This window comes from Cardiocondyla obscurior, linkage group LG14 (assembly GCF_019399895.1).
Source record: "Cardiocondyla obscurior isolate alpha-2009 linkage group LG14, Cobs3.1, whole genome shotgun sequence".
In the NCBI taxonomy this organism is placed as follows: domain Eukaryota; kingdom Metazoa; phylum Arthropoda; class Insecta; order Hymenoptera; family Formicidae; genus Cardiocondyla; species Cardiocondyla obscurior.
Window position 1 is genome coordinate 305,753 of NC_091877.1, and position 19,285 is coordinate 325,037.

General features: G+C 40.5%; 1 protein-coding gene across 8 annotated transcripts in view; it reads right to left on the reverse strand.

Annotated features, from left to right (window-relative positions):
* Positions 1-1,070: 1,070 nt before the first annotated feature.
* Positions 1,071-19,285, reverse strand: part of Pmca (plasma membrane calcium-transporting ATPase 2) — a 72,897-nt gene continuing 54,682 nt past the window's right edge. For 2 of the 8 annotated variants that reach the window (XM_070666324.1, XM_070666322.1), the window contains 2 exons: positions 14,581-14,649; positions 1,071-6,871 (listed from right to left, as the gene is read on the reverse strand). In XM_070666324.1, coding sequence (XP_070522425.1) covers positions 6,650-6,871; positions 14,581-14,649 — 291 coding nt within the window. In that variant the 3' untranslated portion in view covers positions 1,071-6,649. Of the gene's footprint in view, positions 6,872-13,995; positions 14,065-14,580; positions 14,650-15,830; positions 19,171-19,285 lie in introns of those variants that run through there. The other 6 variants (XM_070666325.1, XM_070666323.1, XR_011546626.1 and 3 more) reach the window with 4 other exon arrangements.

Consider the following 19,285-nt stretch of genomic DNA (forward strand, 5'->3'; position numbering starts at 1 on the left):
GTCGCGTCGATTACCGAAAAAGATATTTCAAGTAAAAAAAAAAAATTGAACGAAGAGAAGGACAGAAAAACCGCAAAACACGTGCGTTAACAAGATCCTGAGAGAATTATCCGTGACATTTATCGCGGATCGTGTAGCGCGTGATATTAACCCGTTGGCTCCTTCGAAAAAAAAAAAAAAATCCAAATCGCGTGCTCGATATACAACTATACTTTCTAGGGAAGCGTACTATTTTGTCTTATATATACAGAGTGTCTGACGTAATGTGTCCCTCCGAACAGCAGTAGGCAGGCATCATACAAATTTTTAATACGAGACGAAAAATCAAGATACCATTTAATCTTGCAAAAATGGTACTTGACTTTTCGTCTTGTATTCTTATCGCCTACCCGCAGCTAATCGGACGGACACCTTATGTAAGACACACTCTATATGTATATACCTTAATGCTATTTACAAAGACTTTAGAGTTTTATTCGAGCGAGCGAGAAGAAAGGAACATTTCTTTTTTTTTTTTCTTTTTTTTTCTTTTTCATTTTTTTTACTTTTTAACGAACGATTGCTCGAGAAACGCAGCTCGGAAGAGATATACACGCTGTCATACGCACACGCGTCACACATACGCACGAAGGGAGGGTGGGAAGAGGGAAGAGGGAGATCATTTGATACGCAACAACCGCGACGCATTTTAACGCACCGGCGCCAGCCGGCGACCTCGCAACAATCTCCGCTGCAATCGGAAGTGGAACTATGAATAAGAATGAATACCCGTACGCGGTGGCAACCGCCAGCGGGTTAATATCGCGGTTAATAGCGACGCGGCGGGCGTGTAAGAATCTCGTCGCGGATGTTGAACTTTGACACGGATTGAAAACGATAAGCGACCGCGAAGTGCATCGCTCGACGTTGCACCACTGGGTCCGTCCGACTGCATCTCGATCTCAAAGATAGAAATCCCTCACCTCTCGTTTCATTTAACGCCGTGATAATACAAGAGAATCCGGATAAGACAATCAGTTTCATTCTCGAGATTGCCGTTCTCTTTGTAAAAATTAATTTTCTCTTCTGTCTTTTTTTTTCTTTTTTTTTATTTAATTTTTTCTTTTATTTTTTTTTTTTATTTAAGAAGAAGAATATGATTATCGCTCGGAATACGTGTGACTGCCACGCACGAGAGCTGAACTCCAACTAGAGCTTGAGGTGCAATCGGGTCCCGGGATTAAGAGCGAGCCGGAATTTATCCGCGATCCGCACTTGCTTTACTAGGTAATTAACAACGTCGCTTATAATATCTGAAAAAAATGCGCGTGCGGACGACGGCCGGCGGTGCCGATATTGGATATCGGTCGTCTCGAATAACGACGGTAACATTGACGGTTTTTCTGCCTTTATCCTTATTTCCTCTTCTTGCCCGAAAGCCTACGAAAGTGAGAAGAAGATGAAGAAGTGTAAGCACGCTGATCTTAAAACTTTCCAGCAGCTCTGGCGGATTTACAAGGCTCGAAAACGGTGAAAGAATTATATTCGCTTACAAATAAATTCTTATCATGTATATATCGACACACACGGACAAGAATATAAAATCTGCGACTGCGAAACAAACTGCTCGACAACGGTTACTCGCGTTGTGTTTAGCTGTGGAGCTTGCAGGGAAGCCTCGCATCAATTTTAACGACAGATTTCTCAACCCAGCCGAAACAAGATAAAGATTTATACTTTCCCGTTTTACTTAAAAATTACGACGGGGACTTGTCGCCAATCGAAGAAACACGACGAGATCTCTAACAAGTAATAATTAATTTGTCTTGCAATGCAAGCAAATAAAAGGCGAAAGAAAGTTTGCAAAATTTATTTCGAACAAGTTTTATTTCTTTTTCATTTTTTTTTTTCTTCTCATTCAACACTTAATAATAGAAACGTATAATGAATGGAGGACATATATTATATATATATATTTTTTTTTAAGGCGGAAGAATTGCGAGATCGTCGAAGCTGTCGTTAAAATTAAAGAATCGAGGATTCCGAGGAAACGCATTTCTATCCCTTTCTAATCGGGATCGTCCCGTGAAACGACCCTTCAGCTATCGCAGCGTAAATCGTTTGTCTTCGTTAGTTGAACCGCGTTAAAACATAATCGTCGAAGGTAACAGCTACGCGATAGTTTGTTTCTTTTCTTTTTTTTTTCTTTTTTTTTTCTTTTAAATACACTGCGCGAGAAAAATGCGTTTTTTTTTTAAGTACATAGATACAATATAAGAAACGCGTTAATGGCGCATAAAAATATTCTCGATGCTCTCTCAGTTAATAAGGGACGGGATGACTTACGCAACTCTTTGCCGATAATGAGGGAAACGGAAACGGAAACTAAGGTCGACAATGGCGAAATGACCAAGAGTAATATGGGCAATATATGTATGTATACATATGTACGTATGTGTATGTGCAGAGATAGACGTGTCTCTATGTCAATTACAGGATGCATATCAAAGATTTAATCTAGATTTAATCTTGCAATCCGAATACCGCTTGTTCCACTTCATTTTCGTTCTTTCCGAACCTTTTACTCTCTCGCGACGTCTATTTTTGGACTAGAAAAAAAAAAAAGAGATCGAATAAACGAAATTGGATCAGGGACAATCGACCTTATACACGTTACACCCCGGTGGTGAATTCGCGATGTCGCGCAACCGTTTTATAATTTGACTCTGTTAAAGACAGAAGTTCCAAAAGACACGCGAATCTTTTTCGCTACCAGTTATTGAAAAAATTTTTTATTTTAATTTTCTTTTTTTTTGTCTACGTCTTTTAGACATCTGATCTCCTTATTTTGTTAGATCTGAATAAATTCGCCTGGAGAACCGCTTCGAGTTAAGACTATTTCTTTTCCCAAGGATTTACTAGAACGAGATCTTTCGCGTGAACGCGTAATTTACGTAGTTAGCCTACACTAGCCCATCGTGTGCATATGTAAGCGCGAAATTAATAAACAGGCAGTACGACGACGTCAGTCTAAATTGTGATTCGAAAGAAATTGCATACGAGGCGACGCCAAATGAGATAGATGCAATAAGACGGTGTCATGACGGCCGCTAGGACGAACAATGATGGTAATAGCGATGGTGCATATTTGTATGTCCGAATGTGTGTTGTGTGTGCGTGGCACGTGTAGGTGTATGCGTGTGCACGTGTGTGGTAACACAAAGGTATATGTAACAATACGCGTCTTTATTATTTGGCAGTGTAAGGCATATAGAGTGCTTAAGACTAGAATAAGGTGCAATAAATAGGCCTCTTAAAGCCTTTTTCAAACGAGAGAGAGAAGTCCTATCGTATATATGTATATATATATGTATATATTATACGGACCTAAAGAGAACTCTGCATTACTTATACTCTTTTTATCTTTTTCATCGTTAATTCTTGTAATGACTTAGGTACTTCGAAGACTCGAAAACATTTCTTTTTATTTTTCTTTTCCCTTCCTATTTTCACTTAACGTACATCCATGTGCTCTTTCTTTCTATCATTTTTTTTTTTTTATTCCTACACTTCTCTTCTCTCTCTCTCTCTCTTTCTCTCTCTCTTTATCTCTCTCTCTCTCCCTCTCTTTTCTACTTAATTTCTTTGTCTCTCTCTTTCTCTCTTGCGAAAGAGCGTTTGAGAAAATGAACGATAAGCTAGAACTAGAAAATACGGCTACTGACTTCATGGAGATGTAACTTCGTACACACGTTACACGCTATTCTATTATTTGGCAGCGGTCTTGCACTTAAAAACGTAAAACTTACACGACGAAGTATAATAATAAAATCATATTGCCATACGTTTTTTACATCGGGGTCCGGTGGGCGATTCTCGATTATAATCGCGTAATCGAGCGACCGCGGAATTCTTGTAACCCCCTCCCTCCCTCTCGTCCTTTTCTTTTTTTTTTTTCTCTTCGCGTATGCCTTTCGTACGGCCGTGAAGAAACACGTTTCGTCGTAATCGCGAGATACGAACTTATCCCCTTCGTGTGATAATGATATTTATAATTATATTTATATATAATATATCTCTCTTTATGTATATATGTATATTTATGTATATATATGTATAGTTACGCGTTTCGTACACGCGTGAAATCGATAGGTCCTGAGAATAACATCGTAGTCACAGGATGAACGAAAACCTCGGTCGAAGTGGGATTTGATCGACGAGCGCCGCCACATATTTAACAGTTAAAAATCTCATAATCCATCGAAAGTAATTAGCGATCGTAATATTCGGCATAAATTTGTACAACGCGGTGCGTAGCGGATGAGGGAGTTAGCGACGCGAACGGCGTAACGAAAATTATCATTTCGAGTCGCGATAAGCCGCCGGTCGCGCGCGCAGTTTGTCGGGTCAAAAAATAATTAATACAGTTTCAGCTCTCGCGCGAATTTACCTTTTGCGACCGGTACTAATCAAGTAAAATTTCTTTTATTAATTTTTTTTTCTGTATCGGATTAAGATCCAGAGAAGAAGTAAACGCAGGATAAACGAAAATCTTTTTGCTTGTTTCTTTCTCTCTTTTTTTTTTTTTCTTTTTTCTCCCCTTTTTTCTGACCTGAGAGGTCGGGGTGAAACTGTCCTCCCGCTCTTGTTTAGGTCACTTTAGGTCCCTTGGCGATGAAGCGAGTGAAACGGTCCGTCGATTAAAATCGCGATTTTTCCCCCGCGTTATCGTACGTGCTCGCGTGCGTTTATGCCGTATTTCCGCCCGGTTTCCGCACGACCATCTTCCCAACTTCTCCTCTTGATCTTTCTCACCCTACCCCCCCGATTTCGCTGCATACATATATGTCTATATATAATATATATTATATCGTTAAAGCACGTGCGCGCAGCGTGTGTGATTACGCCTTTACTATCAGGATCTTCGTATCGATTTAAGCGTAATAATGGCAATGTTGTGGCGATCTCGATTCCGATGATCTTTCGGCAAAGAAGAAAAATCGCGGTGCGACTTCGCGTAATAATTCTTTACCTTCTTTCTCCCCGTCCCTCTTCGCGAGATCGTTTCTTTCCCTTCTTCTCGTTTATCGCAATGGTAACGCTAGAAAACAAATTGCATTTACACACACCCGTTTATTTTTTCGCTTTTTTTTTTCTTTTTTCTTTTTTTTCTTTTTTTTTCTTTTGTCCTCCTTCTTTAAATTCTCTTCTCTTGGTAAGGCACCCCCAGTGCAAAGTATATTCACGGAAGTATTTAGAGTAATATAACCTAGTGACTAGATCGTCCTTAAGTCGCGCGCAAGAGAGAGATCGGGAGAGCGACAAAGGGAAAGAGAAAGCGAAAGAGTCGCGAAAGGTGGAAAAGGCGAGAAAAGGAGAAATATCAATGTTCTCTCTGGGATAAAAAAAAAAAAAGGAAAGAGAGAAAAAGGAGGAAAGAAGAGAAAGAGAAATAGAGAGGAGAGAAGGGAAGAGACAAGAGAAAGACAGAGAGGAGAGAGATGATAATTGTATCTCAGAAATAACAATATATTTAATACGAGAAGAAAGAAAGAAAGAAAGAGAGCAAGAGGAACGGACAGATATGAAGCGCGCGAGAAAAGATCGAGAACGAGGGAGAAAAATATCTTACGCGGCGAAGAAGAAGAAAGAGAGAACCAAGAAACTCTGGAGGTAGAAACGAACGTAGAGATAGATAAGAAAAAAAAAAAGAGTCAACGACTTGGTATCAATTCGAGGGTACGTAACCCACCGACGAGGGTACCATAACTTGATTATCTATATATCTTGAAAATTTGATCTTAATTATTAATCTTTTTTTTCTCTTTCCCTCTTTCTTCCCTCCCTTTCTCTCTCTCTTTCTCCTCTCATTTTCAACTCTTACATTCCTCTTTTTTTTTTTTTTTTTCTTCTCTATTCCTTCCCTTTCGCGTCTCTCCTTTCGTGCGGCCGTCGTCGCACTTTCCTCACACAGCGGTGCGTCAAAGAACGAAAGGATTTACAACAAGCACGCACACATACACACGCGCATACACGCGATAAGAGATAAAAAAAAAGAAAAAAAAAAATCACAAAAAGAGACACAAGGTGGTACGGTGAAGGAACTTAAGGGAGGCGTATATAACAACTGAAACTGCTTATGGGAGAGGCAGTGGTGCGTTACTTTGGGCTAATATTTATAATTGATGTCTCTTGCGCGGATCCGGCGGATCCGGCGTCGACGACCGGTTACTCCCTGGGAAACGGCTCCTCGGGAGGGTCATCCTCGTTGCGGAGAGAGGAAAAAAAAAAAATTAAAAAGAAAGAAGAGGCGACCCGGCGATGGGCCACGCGGTGCCCCCGATTCCTCTCAGCCCCGATGCGACCTTCTACCCTTCATTTCGTAATCAACCCTCGTGAACGGACCTTACTCCGCTCCTCCTTTCTCCCCGTACCTCCTCTCTCTCTCTTTCTCTCTCTCTCTCTCCCCTATATTCTTTTCTCACAGTCCTATCCTCCTCGTTCTGTGAGCCCCCAGCTCTGTTTGCGAGCGATCGACGGCCAGACGGGGAGACGACGGGCGCGAGAGGGTGGCGAAGACTTCGTCGTCGTCGTCGTCGTCGTCGTCGTCGCCGGCGTACTCGTAGTGGTAGTAGTAGGCGTCGCTATTGACGACGCGGCGGCGTCGTTTCTAAACGGCAGTCTCGGTGTGACTGTGACTTGAGAGCCTCTCGACGTCAATTTCCGGTATGGTGAGCTCGTCCGGTATGTTGTCGGCGTACTCGATGCTGCTCGTCTGCGAGAGTCGCTTGCTCAGGGACGATTGCTTCCTCAGTACCTCCGCCAGGGTGGTGCTGCTGTGCTCGCCGTAGCGCGTATCTAGGCCCTGCCGAAATGCGTTCACTACGCGGATCTGTAAATTGGAAAGCCGGGGCACCGGTCGGATCAGTCTGATCTCTGGGGGGAACGATCGGCACCGCCGTTGCTGCGGCGGCCGCCGATGGGGCTGATGAATGACATTGGCACACGCAACAGCAAGTTGCAGGCTGCCGGCACACGCACTCGAGATAGAGAGGAAACGTTTAGGCGAGATTCATAACGCCGCGATAATAAACATATCGCGTATATATGTGCGCAACGTATATACGCGATGTATGAAATGCGAATCGTCCGCATGACTGTCACCTTACGCGTCTTCTTTTTAGAGCCGACACTTATCCCCCGAAAGAGAATTTTATTATTACAATTAAGATAATGAATAAAGAAAGAAAAAAAAAGCAAAGAAAAGAAAGAACAATTTTTTTTACTAAAATTTATTATTATTTAATTGTCTTGAAATTTTTTTAGAATGCAAGAAAGTCGGCTCCGAGTATTAATCGAAGAGGCCTCCGTTGAAGAATAACGCGACAGTCTTGGGAGATCCTGTACAAATATTTATATGTATAGCAACGGCGGAGGAATGGAATCGATAGGTGAATCGTGACCCGAATAAAATATTTGCTCACCGGGCAAACTGTCCTTCAGATAATTAATCAGACTTTTTTCTTTTCAAATCGGATTTGGCCCGATCGTTTCTCCTCGCTACTCCACCCGATTCACCACGGGATTCGCATTCACTTTGCATTCCGCCATTTGAGAAACGTAAAATACGTAGAAACAAGACAGAAAGCAGCGATATGGCACAAGATATTACAAAACTAGCGGGGGCTTTTTTGGATCGCCCTGCGGAACAAGGCATTGTTAGAACACAAAAGTTCGGAGCAGCTGCGTCGGTATGGCTTAGGAAAGAGTGAGGGGTCTTTTTTTTTCCAGGACTGTTTTAATGAGGATCTTATCGATTTTTGGTATACTTACTTTTGAGAAAGTGAGAGAGAGGGGGAAGGGGTGGAAGAAAGCAATATCCCCCTCGTGATTCTTCGATCGTGTGTGAAAGGCGGTGAAAAATTACCTTAACACATTGAAGACGGGCATGTCTTTTATCGTTCAACGAGATTAAACTCGCTACTGTTACTTTTAACGCAATTATTCTGCAGAAAATATAATTAAAAAAAAATTAAAAGTAAGAAACAGCAAGTGCGATCCTTGCCTTTTCTCTTTCAGAGTTAACGAATCACCGTCCCGTCCGCAAAATGTTAATTCTGCGAGACACCGTGTGTCTTTCTCCTAGCGTCAGTTTCGACAATTCAAAACATCCTGTGGAGCTTAGCAAACGTGGGAATCAACGACCGATTTATTCTTAGCGAGAGTTTCAAAGTGATTGTCAAGTAATTAAATTTCTGATCCATCGTAAGTTAACGACAAGCTAATTAATTGAGGATTAAGAGATCAACATCCTACAATATATTTTTTTTTCTTTTTTTTAAACAGTACATATTAATCTGAGAAGAAACATCCGCGAGAAATAATCGATTCCAATAAAATGCTTGGGAAATTACTTGGATCGTCATTGAAACTATTGCTAAGAAAAAATCAGCCGTAAACTCGTCGAGGAACATATTCCTACTTCCGATTACCACTTTTGCAGACTCGACTCGAGTAACGTTGATCGTTCCGCTTTCACTCGAGTACCTCGCAACTCGGAATGCAGCCTGCAAAGAGATGCACTGTGCGTACCGACGTCGCCGCTCTGCAACTGTGCTTGCAACTTGCCGCGCAACACCACATGCATCCATCGACACTATAGTCATTTCAGAAACAAAAAAAAAAATTCGACGGGAAAAAAAAAGAAAAAAAAATAACAAAGATATATTCACACTCGACTTTATTTCTGCGTGTTGACGACGACATAAGAAACTGCGAAAGCTGCTGCCAGCAGTCGAGTTCGAGGTAAGTTAAAAAAAAAAAAAAAAAAAAAAAGTTAAGACACAAAGTTAAAAAAAAAAAAAACGATTGCGCTCTTTTCTATAAGGCGCTAATATATATGCGAACACGCGACAGATCGCAAAGCTGAATTTACGCGGTTTGGTCACATGCGCGACCATTGATTTTACAGTCGATCGCGCTAATCGAAAAGCTTCGCGCGTGCGATCCAAGTTGCGCAATCCGGCGACGGTATTCCCAGCCTCCGGACAACTGATTTTCCTCGAAGTTATCAAACGGAAAATTTGTGAATCTTCACGAGCGTCCACTCTTGTTTAATCGTTTAATTATTTATTAATTTATTTTTTAATTATCACCGAAATAAACCGAAAAGCTGCTTCGAGAAAACTCTTGGCAAGATTAACGCCGAAAAACGCGGAACGGATCGACGCACGACAATTTTTGTGCGATTATACAGAGTGCGTCTTCTGTTTCTCTCACAGCTTTGGAGAAACTTTAATGATTTAAAGAAAGGAGAAAAAGAGAAGGGAAGACAGAAAAGCGTAAAGACAGAGACAGAATAGATAAACGGATAGTGAAAGAGAATGAGAGACAGTGAGACAGAGAAAGCGAGAAGTAAAGGAGAACAAGAATAGAGTCTGGATTTCCACTTAATCAAGCAACGCGACATACAGAGATATAAGAGATTCAGTATGTTCATTTTCTTTTGTACAGAAAGCGACAGAGAGTCAAGACTCGAATTAGTAAAGCCTGAAAGTCCTTGAATCCAATCGTTATCTCGTATTAATTCATTAACTTGAAAGTAGAAAAATCAATTTAATGCGTCATATAATAAACATATAACGATAAAACATTGTATAATATATAATTCATAAAAATTAAAATAATTAGTGCGTAACATTAATTATTGCCATACGTTATTTAGTTATTTACAGCATTTACACAACATTTTATATGTTATATACATTATAAATTACATTTATATTTACAAGTATATTACAAAGAAAATTTTAATAGCACCAATTACAGTCATGGTAGTTAATTAATCTCGATGACTTTCTTTCTTTTTCTTTTTTTTTTTTAGGTTGCAGAATGCATGCGACGTTTTATAAGCGAGCGTAATCATTTTGCGGGACTACATCGTCAGCTCGATGTAATAACGAATCGTTTCGTTAAAATAGCACAGCTGATGGCTGATCAGGGCGGCTTTCTCCACTCGTCATTTTATTCCAGCGCCTTTCCACTGCGGCTGATCGCCGCGAGACTTCTTTACTGCGACCGTTCGCCTGCCATTTCAAGGACTTTCTACTGAACGCGACTGACCATAGCGGGGATTCTTCTACTGGGACCAGCGCGCGGCTTTTTTACTTTTGCACGAATAGAACGCGCACAGATAATTCTTCACCGCAAAAAGCGCTCCTAGCAAGTAAGATACGGCGTATCGTGAAAAACTTTAAGGATGGTTTAGGACGTAAATTCAGCGGTGACGCGCCAGCGAGTGAACAATGCGAAACGAGGATCGTATGAATAGTAAGCTCTTACCTCTCAGCTCCACCCTAGAGCGTTTTATTTTCCGCAATGTCGCGAATTAATCAGGCCCTCGACATGCGAAGATGACGCGGGCCGATTAAAAAATATCGGACGGTGTGTCTTAAGCGACGCGGTGGAATGCTACCAGACTCTGATGGAATTATGTTTCGTCTCTCTGTCGAGATATCTCTTATCTGACTATTTTTTTTTTTTCCGCCTTCTGTCTAGACATTTTCGGTCTCTACACGTAGGCTCTTTCGACTCACCGTACGACGGTCCAGTCCCGCGACGAGTATTTCCTATTTCGAAGGCCACGAAGGACACGCGATCGCGCGTTCGTCGTGCCTCCGACAATTAAACTCTGGCAATATACGCTCCGTGACGCCAGAAAGAAACAGGATGCACTCTGTATGACGGTTCTTTATCGACGTTTTTCGTATGTACATATACGTGATAGAAAACGATAAATACGTACACAGCAAATCAGGCAGAAACGTCACAGCAAAAAGGAATCAAGAACGGCAAGCAGCGCGAAGAATAATTACGAGCGTCATAGCAAGAGCGATACACGTCGAGGCAGCCCGTACAGTACCAGAAAAAAAAAAGAAAAAAAAAAAAGAAAAAGTAAAATGGGAGGAAAAGAAAAATAAGAGGCAGCGGAGTAGGAGCTTAGGCTGCGACTGGCTTGCATGCATGTCCGCGTGCCCGGCAAACGTATCTTCGTAGAGTAAAACTGACTACCGTTTTTCTTTCTATTTTTTTTTTCTTTTTTTTTGGAGGCGATTCTTCCAAAAGAGCCGTCCCACGGTCCGCAGGAGGAGCGAGGGCAGCGGGTTGGAGAACGGAAGAGAACCCCTCCGTTATCCCTCGCCTCCTTTTCCTCCGTTTCCCTTTTGCCTTTTCCCCGCGCCTCGATGATCGCTGGCGGTGAACGCACGCAACGCGCCGTGCATCTCGCCCGATTTTAACGGGCACGCTATCACTTATCACCGACACACAACATTCAGGATAGAGAATACTTACGCGATGCGAAGAAGGGCCGTTGTCGCCGCGGCATTCCGCGGCGGCAGAGATGACGACGGGTGGCAGTCAAGCGGTGGGCGACGGTGCCTCAGCTACAGACCCCCGAAGAATATACCCCCGGACCCTTTCCTAGGACCCTTAGGGCCCAAAGTTTAGAAACGCTGGGCGCGCCGCGCGAGAGCGCGCGTCTTTGCCCTCGCGCGAAATGCACATCTGCTCTATTTTTTTTTCTTTTTTTTTTTTTTGCTTTTGCGTCTGGCTCGAAACAACATGCACGCTATGCCAAGTTAAAGCGCACTGCCGATTATACGTATCGCAATAGACGATGGCTCTCTCAACGGAAAAAGGCGATCTATCGTTGCGAATATCAAGTGGATAGGTTTCCAGGACGAATAGTTGAGGAAAGTATGAAAAAAGAAAGAAAAGACGTAGCGAGAAAAAAAAGAAAGAGAAAAAGAGAGAAAGAAAGAGAGAAAAGACGGAAATGGAGAGTAGAAAGTAGCATTTTTCGGGTGGGATATAATTTAAATATCGTATCTTTTGTTTTAAAATTCAATTCTTCGATTTGACTCGCAGATATATGGCACTCGCGAATATCAATTGCTTTAGCTTGTGGAAATTACAATTTTGCTCGTTGAACGTGATATTTTCACTTATTACGATAACAAATATGTAGATCGTATAATTTTGCCTTAAAAAAATTTCTTTCTTGTCTCTTTTTTTTTATAGCGTTACTCAACTAATCGACATAAAGACAAACGTGTACGTTCAATCGATCTTCGTCGCGTGTCTGAAGAAATTTTTTTTTGGATAGAGGAGATCACGTAAGAGGAAAAAATTATGAGTAATGTATGTGAAAAGAACATTCTGGTGAAGAAGAAAAGAAAGTAATGCGGGGTCTCGTCGCTGGAGAACCTCACAATTGCGACGAGATCTACTCGCCAAAAATAATTCAGTCATTAATTAATTTACACATACTTAAATTTTGACCAGCCAATGATGACGAGGGCTTTTCAACTTTATCGGCAGTTTTGTTAGCGATGCAAATTCTTTTTAAATCAGTCGCAATCGATTAAATCGTATAGCAAAAAATCAGATATAGAATTTAATCAAGAATCTGTTCTCTCTTTTAAGATTTAAAAAAAAAAAAAAAAAAAGAACCTGAGTTAAAATCAGAAATCGAAATTGACACTTCGACGAGTTCATCTTTCGATGCCAATCGCAAAGAGACAATCCTTCAATTTATATTAACGAATTCTTTTTTACGTGTACGCAGCATCGAAATGTGAATCCGACGATAACACGGTCGATTTTAATTTCGATTTAATACATGTTTCCGGTATTTTTCACGAGAAATTACGTGACACGATGTGTGAACTGCGTAAGAAAGCAGAGACAGCTGCGCTCAAGTAAGGTTTAATTTTTCACTTCGCTCAAAGACTTACGTTCGGTAAGACTAATAAAAGAATCAATGTCGGACAGGGGCTGAAGCATTTCGTTCTACGCAACGGACTGGCATCCTCGTACGCGGCGCAAGATGCACAACGAAAGCAACGTGCAAGGTTCTTAAGCATCAGCGCGATCGCAAATACACAAGATTGCAACCACAATGCAACACTATTTCCGGCGTATCTGCACACAATAACACATTTAATTTGCAGCGACACGAGTAAGCGACAGTCAGGGGTAGAAGCAATTAATCTCCTATTTTTTTTCTATTTTTTCCTTTCCTTTTACGTACGCCACAGATTCGCGCGTAAAGCTCGCATCGCTCAGACATCACGTCTCTCTCATGCAAACGACAAACGTGTGATCCGTATCTCGGTGTGATATTGCGCGGAAGGGAACCTAACGCAGGTCGTCCCGGGATGCATAGTTACATTAAAACGAGCTCGGCTCTTCTAGCAAGTACGCGAGCACTCCTCGTCGACTTTTATTCGACGCGGCGATTTTTTTTTTTCAGGATCGAGTGTAGCAGATGAGGAAGCAAAAAGTAATCGCGAGGAGGTGATTGCGCAAAGGTTCGAGAATTTCGCAACAGGGATCGACGAGAAAATATATTATTCGCGCCCGTGTCGGTCCGGCAAGGATCGATGCCGTTAGAGCGACAACGGGGAGTCTCGATCCCTGATGAACTCGAGAACGGGGGAGTTGGAATGAAAGCAGAAGAGTGGAAATGAGATACAGACACACGACGAGTACACGATGTAAAGTTACGATAACACAAGGACACTGAGTGCTGCGGGGTATGAAGGAGAAGAGAAGGGGGAGGCGGAGGCAGGACGATAAGGGAAGTTAAGTTAGAACAATAGAGTAGGAAGCGACGGACTTGTACCACCAGAGGGCTGATTATAAAATTTTGGCGTAAAGCGTTCTAACGTCTTGGTTTAGCGTATGTAGAAAAAATCGCCCTCGTTCAGCTCGTGTCTTTATCGATGTAATACTTGTGAAATTCCTCGCGCGAGGAATCTCGCAATTTTCAGCGGCGTCTTTTTTGCGGCGGTAGCTCTCTATGTGACAAACGAGTAGAGAAAGTAAAATCAATGCCAACGAAAGCTCCTATAAGCAACAGAGTGGCGCAGAGGCTCGGAAAATCGCTAATCCTTGCCGCGCTTTAAATATCAAACAAAGCCTGAGACGTCAAGGATTAACACAGACATGTACCTTTCCTTCGTACTGACGTCGAGGGCAGGAAAGGCTGCCCGGTCCAGTAGTACAAGCCGTAATATTATCCTATTGTAGAACAATACAAAGTAGAAAGCAGGAAGTAAACGTAGATATAGATTAACAGAAAGATCAAGACAGAGGGAAAGAAGAGAGAGAGAGATAGAAAGAGAGATAGAAAGAAAGAAAGAGAGAAGAGAAAAGGATGGGGAGATGAAAAAGCTCGTAGGTATAACACAGGGTGAATTTGCAATTTCTAAGATTCACTTTTCGGTACAGAATGGATCTTACAAATCGCCGATACATTTCTGAACTATACGTACATTTTGCGCTAATTAGGAGAGAAGGAAACGAGGACAGCGGGTGGAAAAAATTCCGAGAGGGATGGAAGGAGAGAGACGATCGATAGAATAAGAAGCGTGTAAAAGCCAAGGGGTTTCAAAAGACAGCTGCGAGCGAGCAAACGGGCGAAGTGACACAGAGAGCGAAAAGGAAGAGATCGAGACAGAAAACAGAAAAAAGAGAGAAAGAAAGTGATAGTCAGAAAGAGAAAGAAAAGATAAAGCAAGAGAGAGGAGCGCTTACAGCTTGATCTGTCGAACTCTTGCTGTAGGGTACCGGTATCAAACGTTCCTGCAACTCGCCACCTATCACCTTCAAGAGTAAAGGATAACATAATGGTTACAACAGGGTGGAACGATCGGGTCTAGTGTAACCGCCTCTTCAACCCTCAAGCGACACACATTCGCCTCGGTCGCTTCGTTTTTTTTATAAACGCAGACGCGTCCGGCTCGAAAATGCTCGTGCACTCGTGTAATTAATTTCTTTTCTTTTTTCTTGTCTTTTTTTTGCATATACCAATTTGTTAACAAATAATCATTTTTTAAATTTTAGAAACTTGTAATCGGAATTATATGATCTTTATCCAAATAGAAGCATACAACACATGTACATTGATTGAATAAGTATTATTTTTAATTGATACGATGAAACGAGATTTTTTTGTGAACATATATTAATGTATTCTTTTTTTTTAATATTAAATATAATATAAAATTACAGTTTGCATACTTTTAATCTGTTGTAACGCAACGAGTCAGCCTAATCATGTCTTTAAAGTATCTCGTACGTAATAATCATAATTAAAAATAATAAAAATCTTTCTTTGTTACAGAAATATTCAATTTTACACTATATATAATTCTCGCAATTAATTCTTTTCTTTTCGGTGTATGTTACTGTATCAATAATTTTCATCGTGCCAATTAAAGATCAAAGTTCTCGCCCCGTCGGCTTTTCGCGCGGCATCCGAGCTTGAGGGTTAAGAGTGACACATTTTCGTCGGTTTGTCTCATTGAAATGCTGATGTTTGCGCAAGTAATCAGTGTGGCTGTGAGAGTAATCGGATTTGATTGTGATGTCGCGTCTTCTCACCGGTGTTAGGACTCTTCTCGCTCGGAAACGCGTTGTCAGTGAGACATTTCCATTTTTGATGAACTTTCCCGTTAAAATTGCATTAAAATCACGTTCACAATTAAAAATTCTTTTACATAAAGTCCCACATAAATTAAATTACGTTGTGTATATTAATTATGGTTAATTATGTAGAGTGGCCTATTGTTTTATCCTTTCTACAGGTTGAACCGCGCATCGAATCCGTTAATTCGATCGGAAGCTGGAATCGATTGCATCATTACCCGCGAATTACGTTGCAATGTTTTAAATTTCAAACAATATTGTTCATGTTCAATAATTAACAGCGACCTAGCATCGTAAAAAAGATTAACTCAATCCTCTTAATCAATTAGTTCTTTAAAAAAATAATAAAACAGCAAATGTATAAACAATTTTATCTATTACAAAAAGGATCACATTTTATTTTGCGTATATTTATCATTTCACGATATAATTGTCACTTAAATAATTAGTGCGATGAGAGACAAATGTCAGAATATTACCGCATTAATCCTGATCAATCTAGTCGTCTCATCCAACTTCTTTTTTTTTTCTTTTATTTAACTACGCTACGGATAGAGTTGAAATTTGGACGGAGATAGAGAGAAAATCGTCAAATCGGAGTTAATTTTTAAAGTTTTGTCGGTGCAAGTCGGCCTCGGTGACAAAGGACAAAAATATGAGCGAGAGTGCCGTGCCAAAGTGAATCAATGTACAGATAGACAAGCGTAGAGAGATATACAGAGTCGGTATAAGTCCGTGAGCAGAATGGAGTTACGAAGAAAAGATGTGCACAAAGTCAGTTGTTGCGTTCAGAGTAGAATAGACGAGATCGGTAATTTATTTGTTGTATATCCCGTCGAAAATCAGACGGCAGAAACCACAACGAATGACGTATGTTAAAATGCAATGAGACAATTTCAATATGACTTCCATATAATAAAATATTACCATTAACTTATATATAAAAAATAACGCAATAATAATATATTTTATCTTTAATATCAAATTATTTTTTCTTTAAAATAAAAAAAAAAAAAAAATAATAGTCAAAATTAGATGTTACTTTTAATGCCGAGCATTAATTTACGACATTGCATTTCAACGGACATCTGACTACGATAGAAAGCAACGAAGACATACAAAAAATTACAGACAAAAAAATGAACAAATCTCTATCGTTACCCGTCATTGTGCACTAGACATGTCAATGAGAGGTATCATCAAGAAGATCATGTGCGGAGTCGTAATGTGGTGTTGACTGAGAGAAAAAAAAGAGAGATAGATAGTCAGGAGAGATGTTAAAGATGTAAAAAGTAAGGTGAGATCGCCGTTAGTCGATCGATCGAAGGCTCGATTTAGATCACACTCTGCGACGTTTTGTTGCAATTTGTTTCACGTATGTCTCTAAGGCGAAGTATTATCGATAAAACATTTAGGTCGCGGTAGACCATCTGCAGTCGCGCGAGATACTTATTATTATATATATATATTAACGTCGCGCGAATTAACCGAGCATATATCCTACTTCGAAGATAATAATCGTAGATTCTCCTCGTCGTCCAAGTCGGATACGTGATATATTTCTTTTTTTTTTTTGACCGCCGTACTTTCCAGTTGGCTTGAACGTCGGAAGCGGTCGATCGGAAAGAGAGAAATATGCGTTCGTCCGCATTTGTCGTAAATGAACTTATCGTCAAAATGTAGACGCACTGACGACCGAAGTCAGGATTAGAAATGCGAGTAATGAGGGGAAAAAAGGAGAAAGACGGAGTGTGATTCGATAATCAAGTATGGGGGTCATGAGAGATATAAAAAAAAAAAAAAAAGACAAAGAGAGAAAGAGAGAGAAATTGATTCAGCAACAAGCCAAGCGTGGAAAAGATTTAGTGTCGCTTTATTGATCATCATCGATCATTGTGCAGCTTTCTTGTTTTCGTGAGTAAGTAATTATTAGTCGAGAGAGAGAAAGAAAAAAAAAAAAAAGTCTTCGCGGGACCTGTGGCCTGTGGTCCCCTCCTACTCGCATACACACGTTTTATTCTCTTTCCCCTCTCTTCCGTTTTCTACCATATTTTTTTTCACATTTAAAAATTCACCGTGCTTCTATCCCTTTTTTCTTTATCTCCTTACTATTTATTTCTAGCTCCTTTCAATCGTCGTCACGCAGAGAGACTAAAAGCGATTAATACGATTCATCGAAGATGTAGCTCGCCTGCTTTTAGAAGCGGAGGGGGTGGTAATTGATAATAATACAAGATTTAGGAAGAAGAACAGGGTAGAGGAAAAGGAAATGAGGAAGAGGACGAGCGGGTAAACAAGGAAAATTCACAAGATACCACCCTCTCCGCTGATCTCTTTCTATCGGACTTGTTATTTGATTAACGTTGTCTTAAACTTTATTTTATATAACAATAATAATTAATAATTAATAATAATAATAATATATATTCCCTATGCATATCGTTAAATTGATATATTCAACTATACATATTTATAATATTATATATATATATATATTTATATTATACATATTCATATATATATATATAATCTGTCTTAAAGTTCTTCATTAACAGACTACTGTAATGCGTCGATATTAAAAACCAGGATGTCTTCTCTCGTTTGCTACAAATCGCGATATTTAATACGGACCCACAGCCTTTGTGCGGACCTACTATATATTTTACAAGAACGCGCGCGTACCTTATCGCGAGCTGTGACACGTTACGAATTACGCACTCGCGCGCGAAGCGACGCCGATCGTGAATGAGATTCTTCGTTATCGCACCGGTTGAAGGAAAAGCCGACACTGCGTCGGGGATTTCGTCAAGAAATAAATATACCGCAAATAAATACCGGCGGACCCGAGTTCGAACAACACAGATCGCGTCGCTTTGCGGCACGTTTCGGGCTCCGTAAAGACCGTATTACTTCTGTCACTAGTTTAATCCTTTATCGAATGGTTACTTCTACTTTTATTTCATTCGATACTTGGAAAAATAATTGGGTGTCTATTTGGTTTTCCTTATTTTTAGGTCAGTTATATATCGTGCATCTTTAAGATCACAAGAATTAATTAAAAGATATTAAGAAAAAAAAAAAAGAAAATAAAAAAAAAACCAGATTAAAGCTCCAAGAAACTTTAAAATTTTTTAGACAGTAGAATATTACAATTGGATATCGATTAGTGGATAAAAATAAATTACGGTGAGATTATATCAGGCCTCATTCTTGATAACTTTGTCGGGCCGATTAGCGGCGCGAGCGATAAAATTATTTTTACGAGAACTGTAATACGGACTTTACACGACCGCAAGAACGAACGGAACCTCTAACTCGATGCTACTGAAGTAATTGTGGAGTGGCATGCACCAGGATTCGATTTATGCGCCCACGTCATAAGGACCGCCCGCCGATGCGTCCGGGGACTTGTTCCTGAGACCGCTCGTGAGCGGTATCTTTTCGATCCCTCCGAAATCTTAATAACTCAAGCGAAGTCCCAGCGTAAGAGTCTGAAGTCACACATGTCCTGTCACGTCGAAGAGACAACTCTACTTCTCCCTCGTAGATCATATGTGCTCAATATTCGACTTTTCAAGAGCGATCCCATTACCGAACATCGTTTTTGAATTTTGGAGATACTTTGATTACTCGAAGATTCATCACCTTCCGGTCCAACTTTCGATCATTCCCGATTACTTCAAAATACGTTTTCGCCTGCAATCAATCAATCATGTCACTGTAACTTATGTTAATTGTACTATACGGTGCGTAACTCTTAAAACTTTCGATTTCATCGCACGGATGATGATTGTCATATCAACCCGCTCGT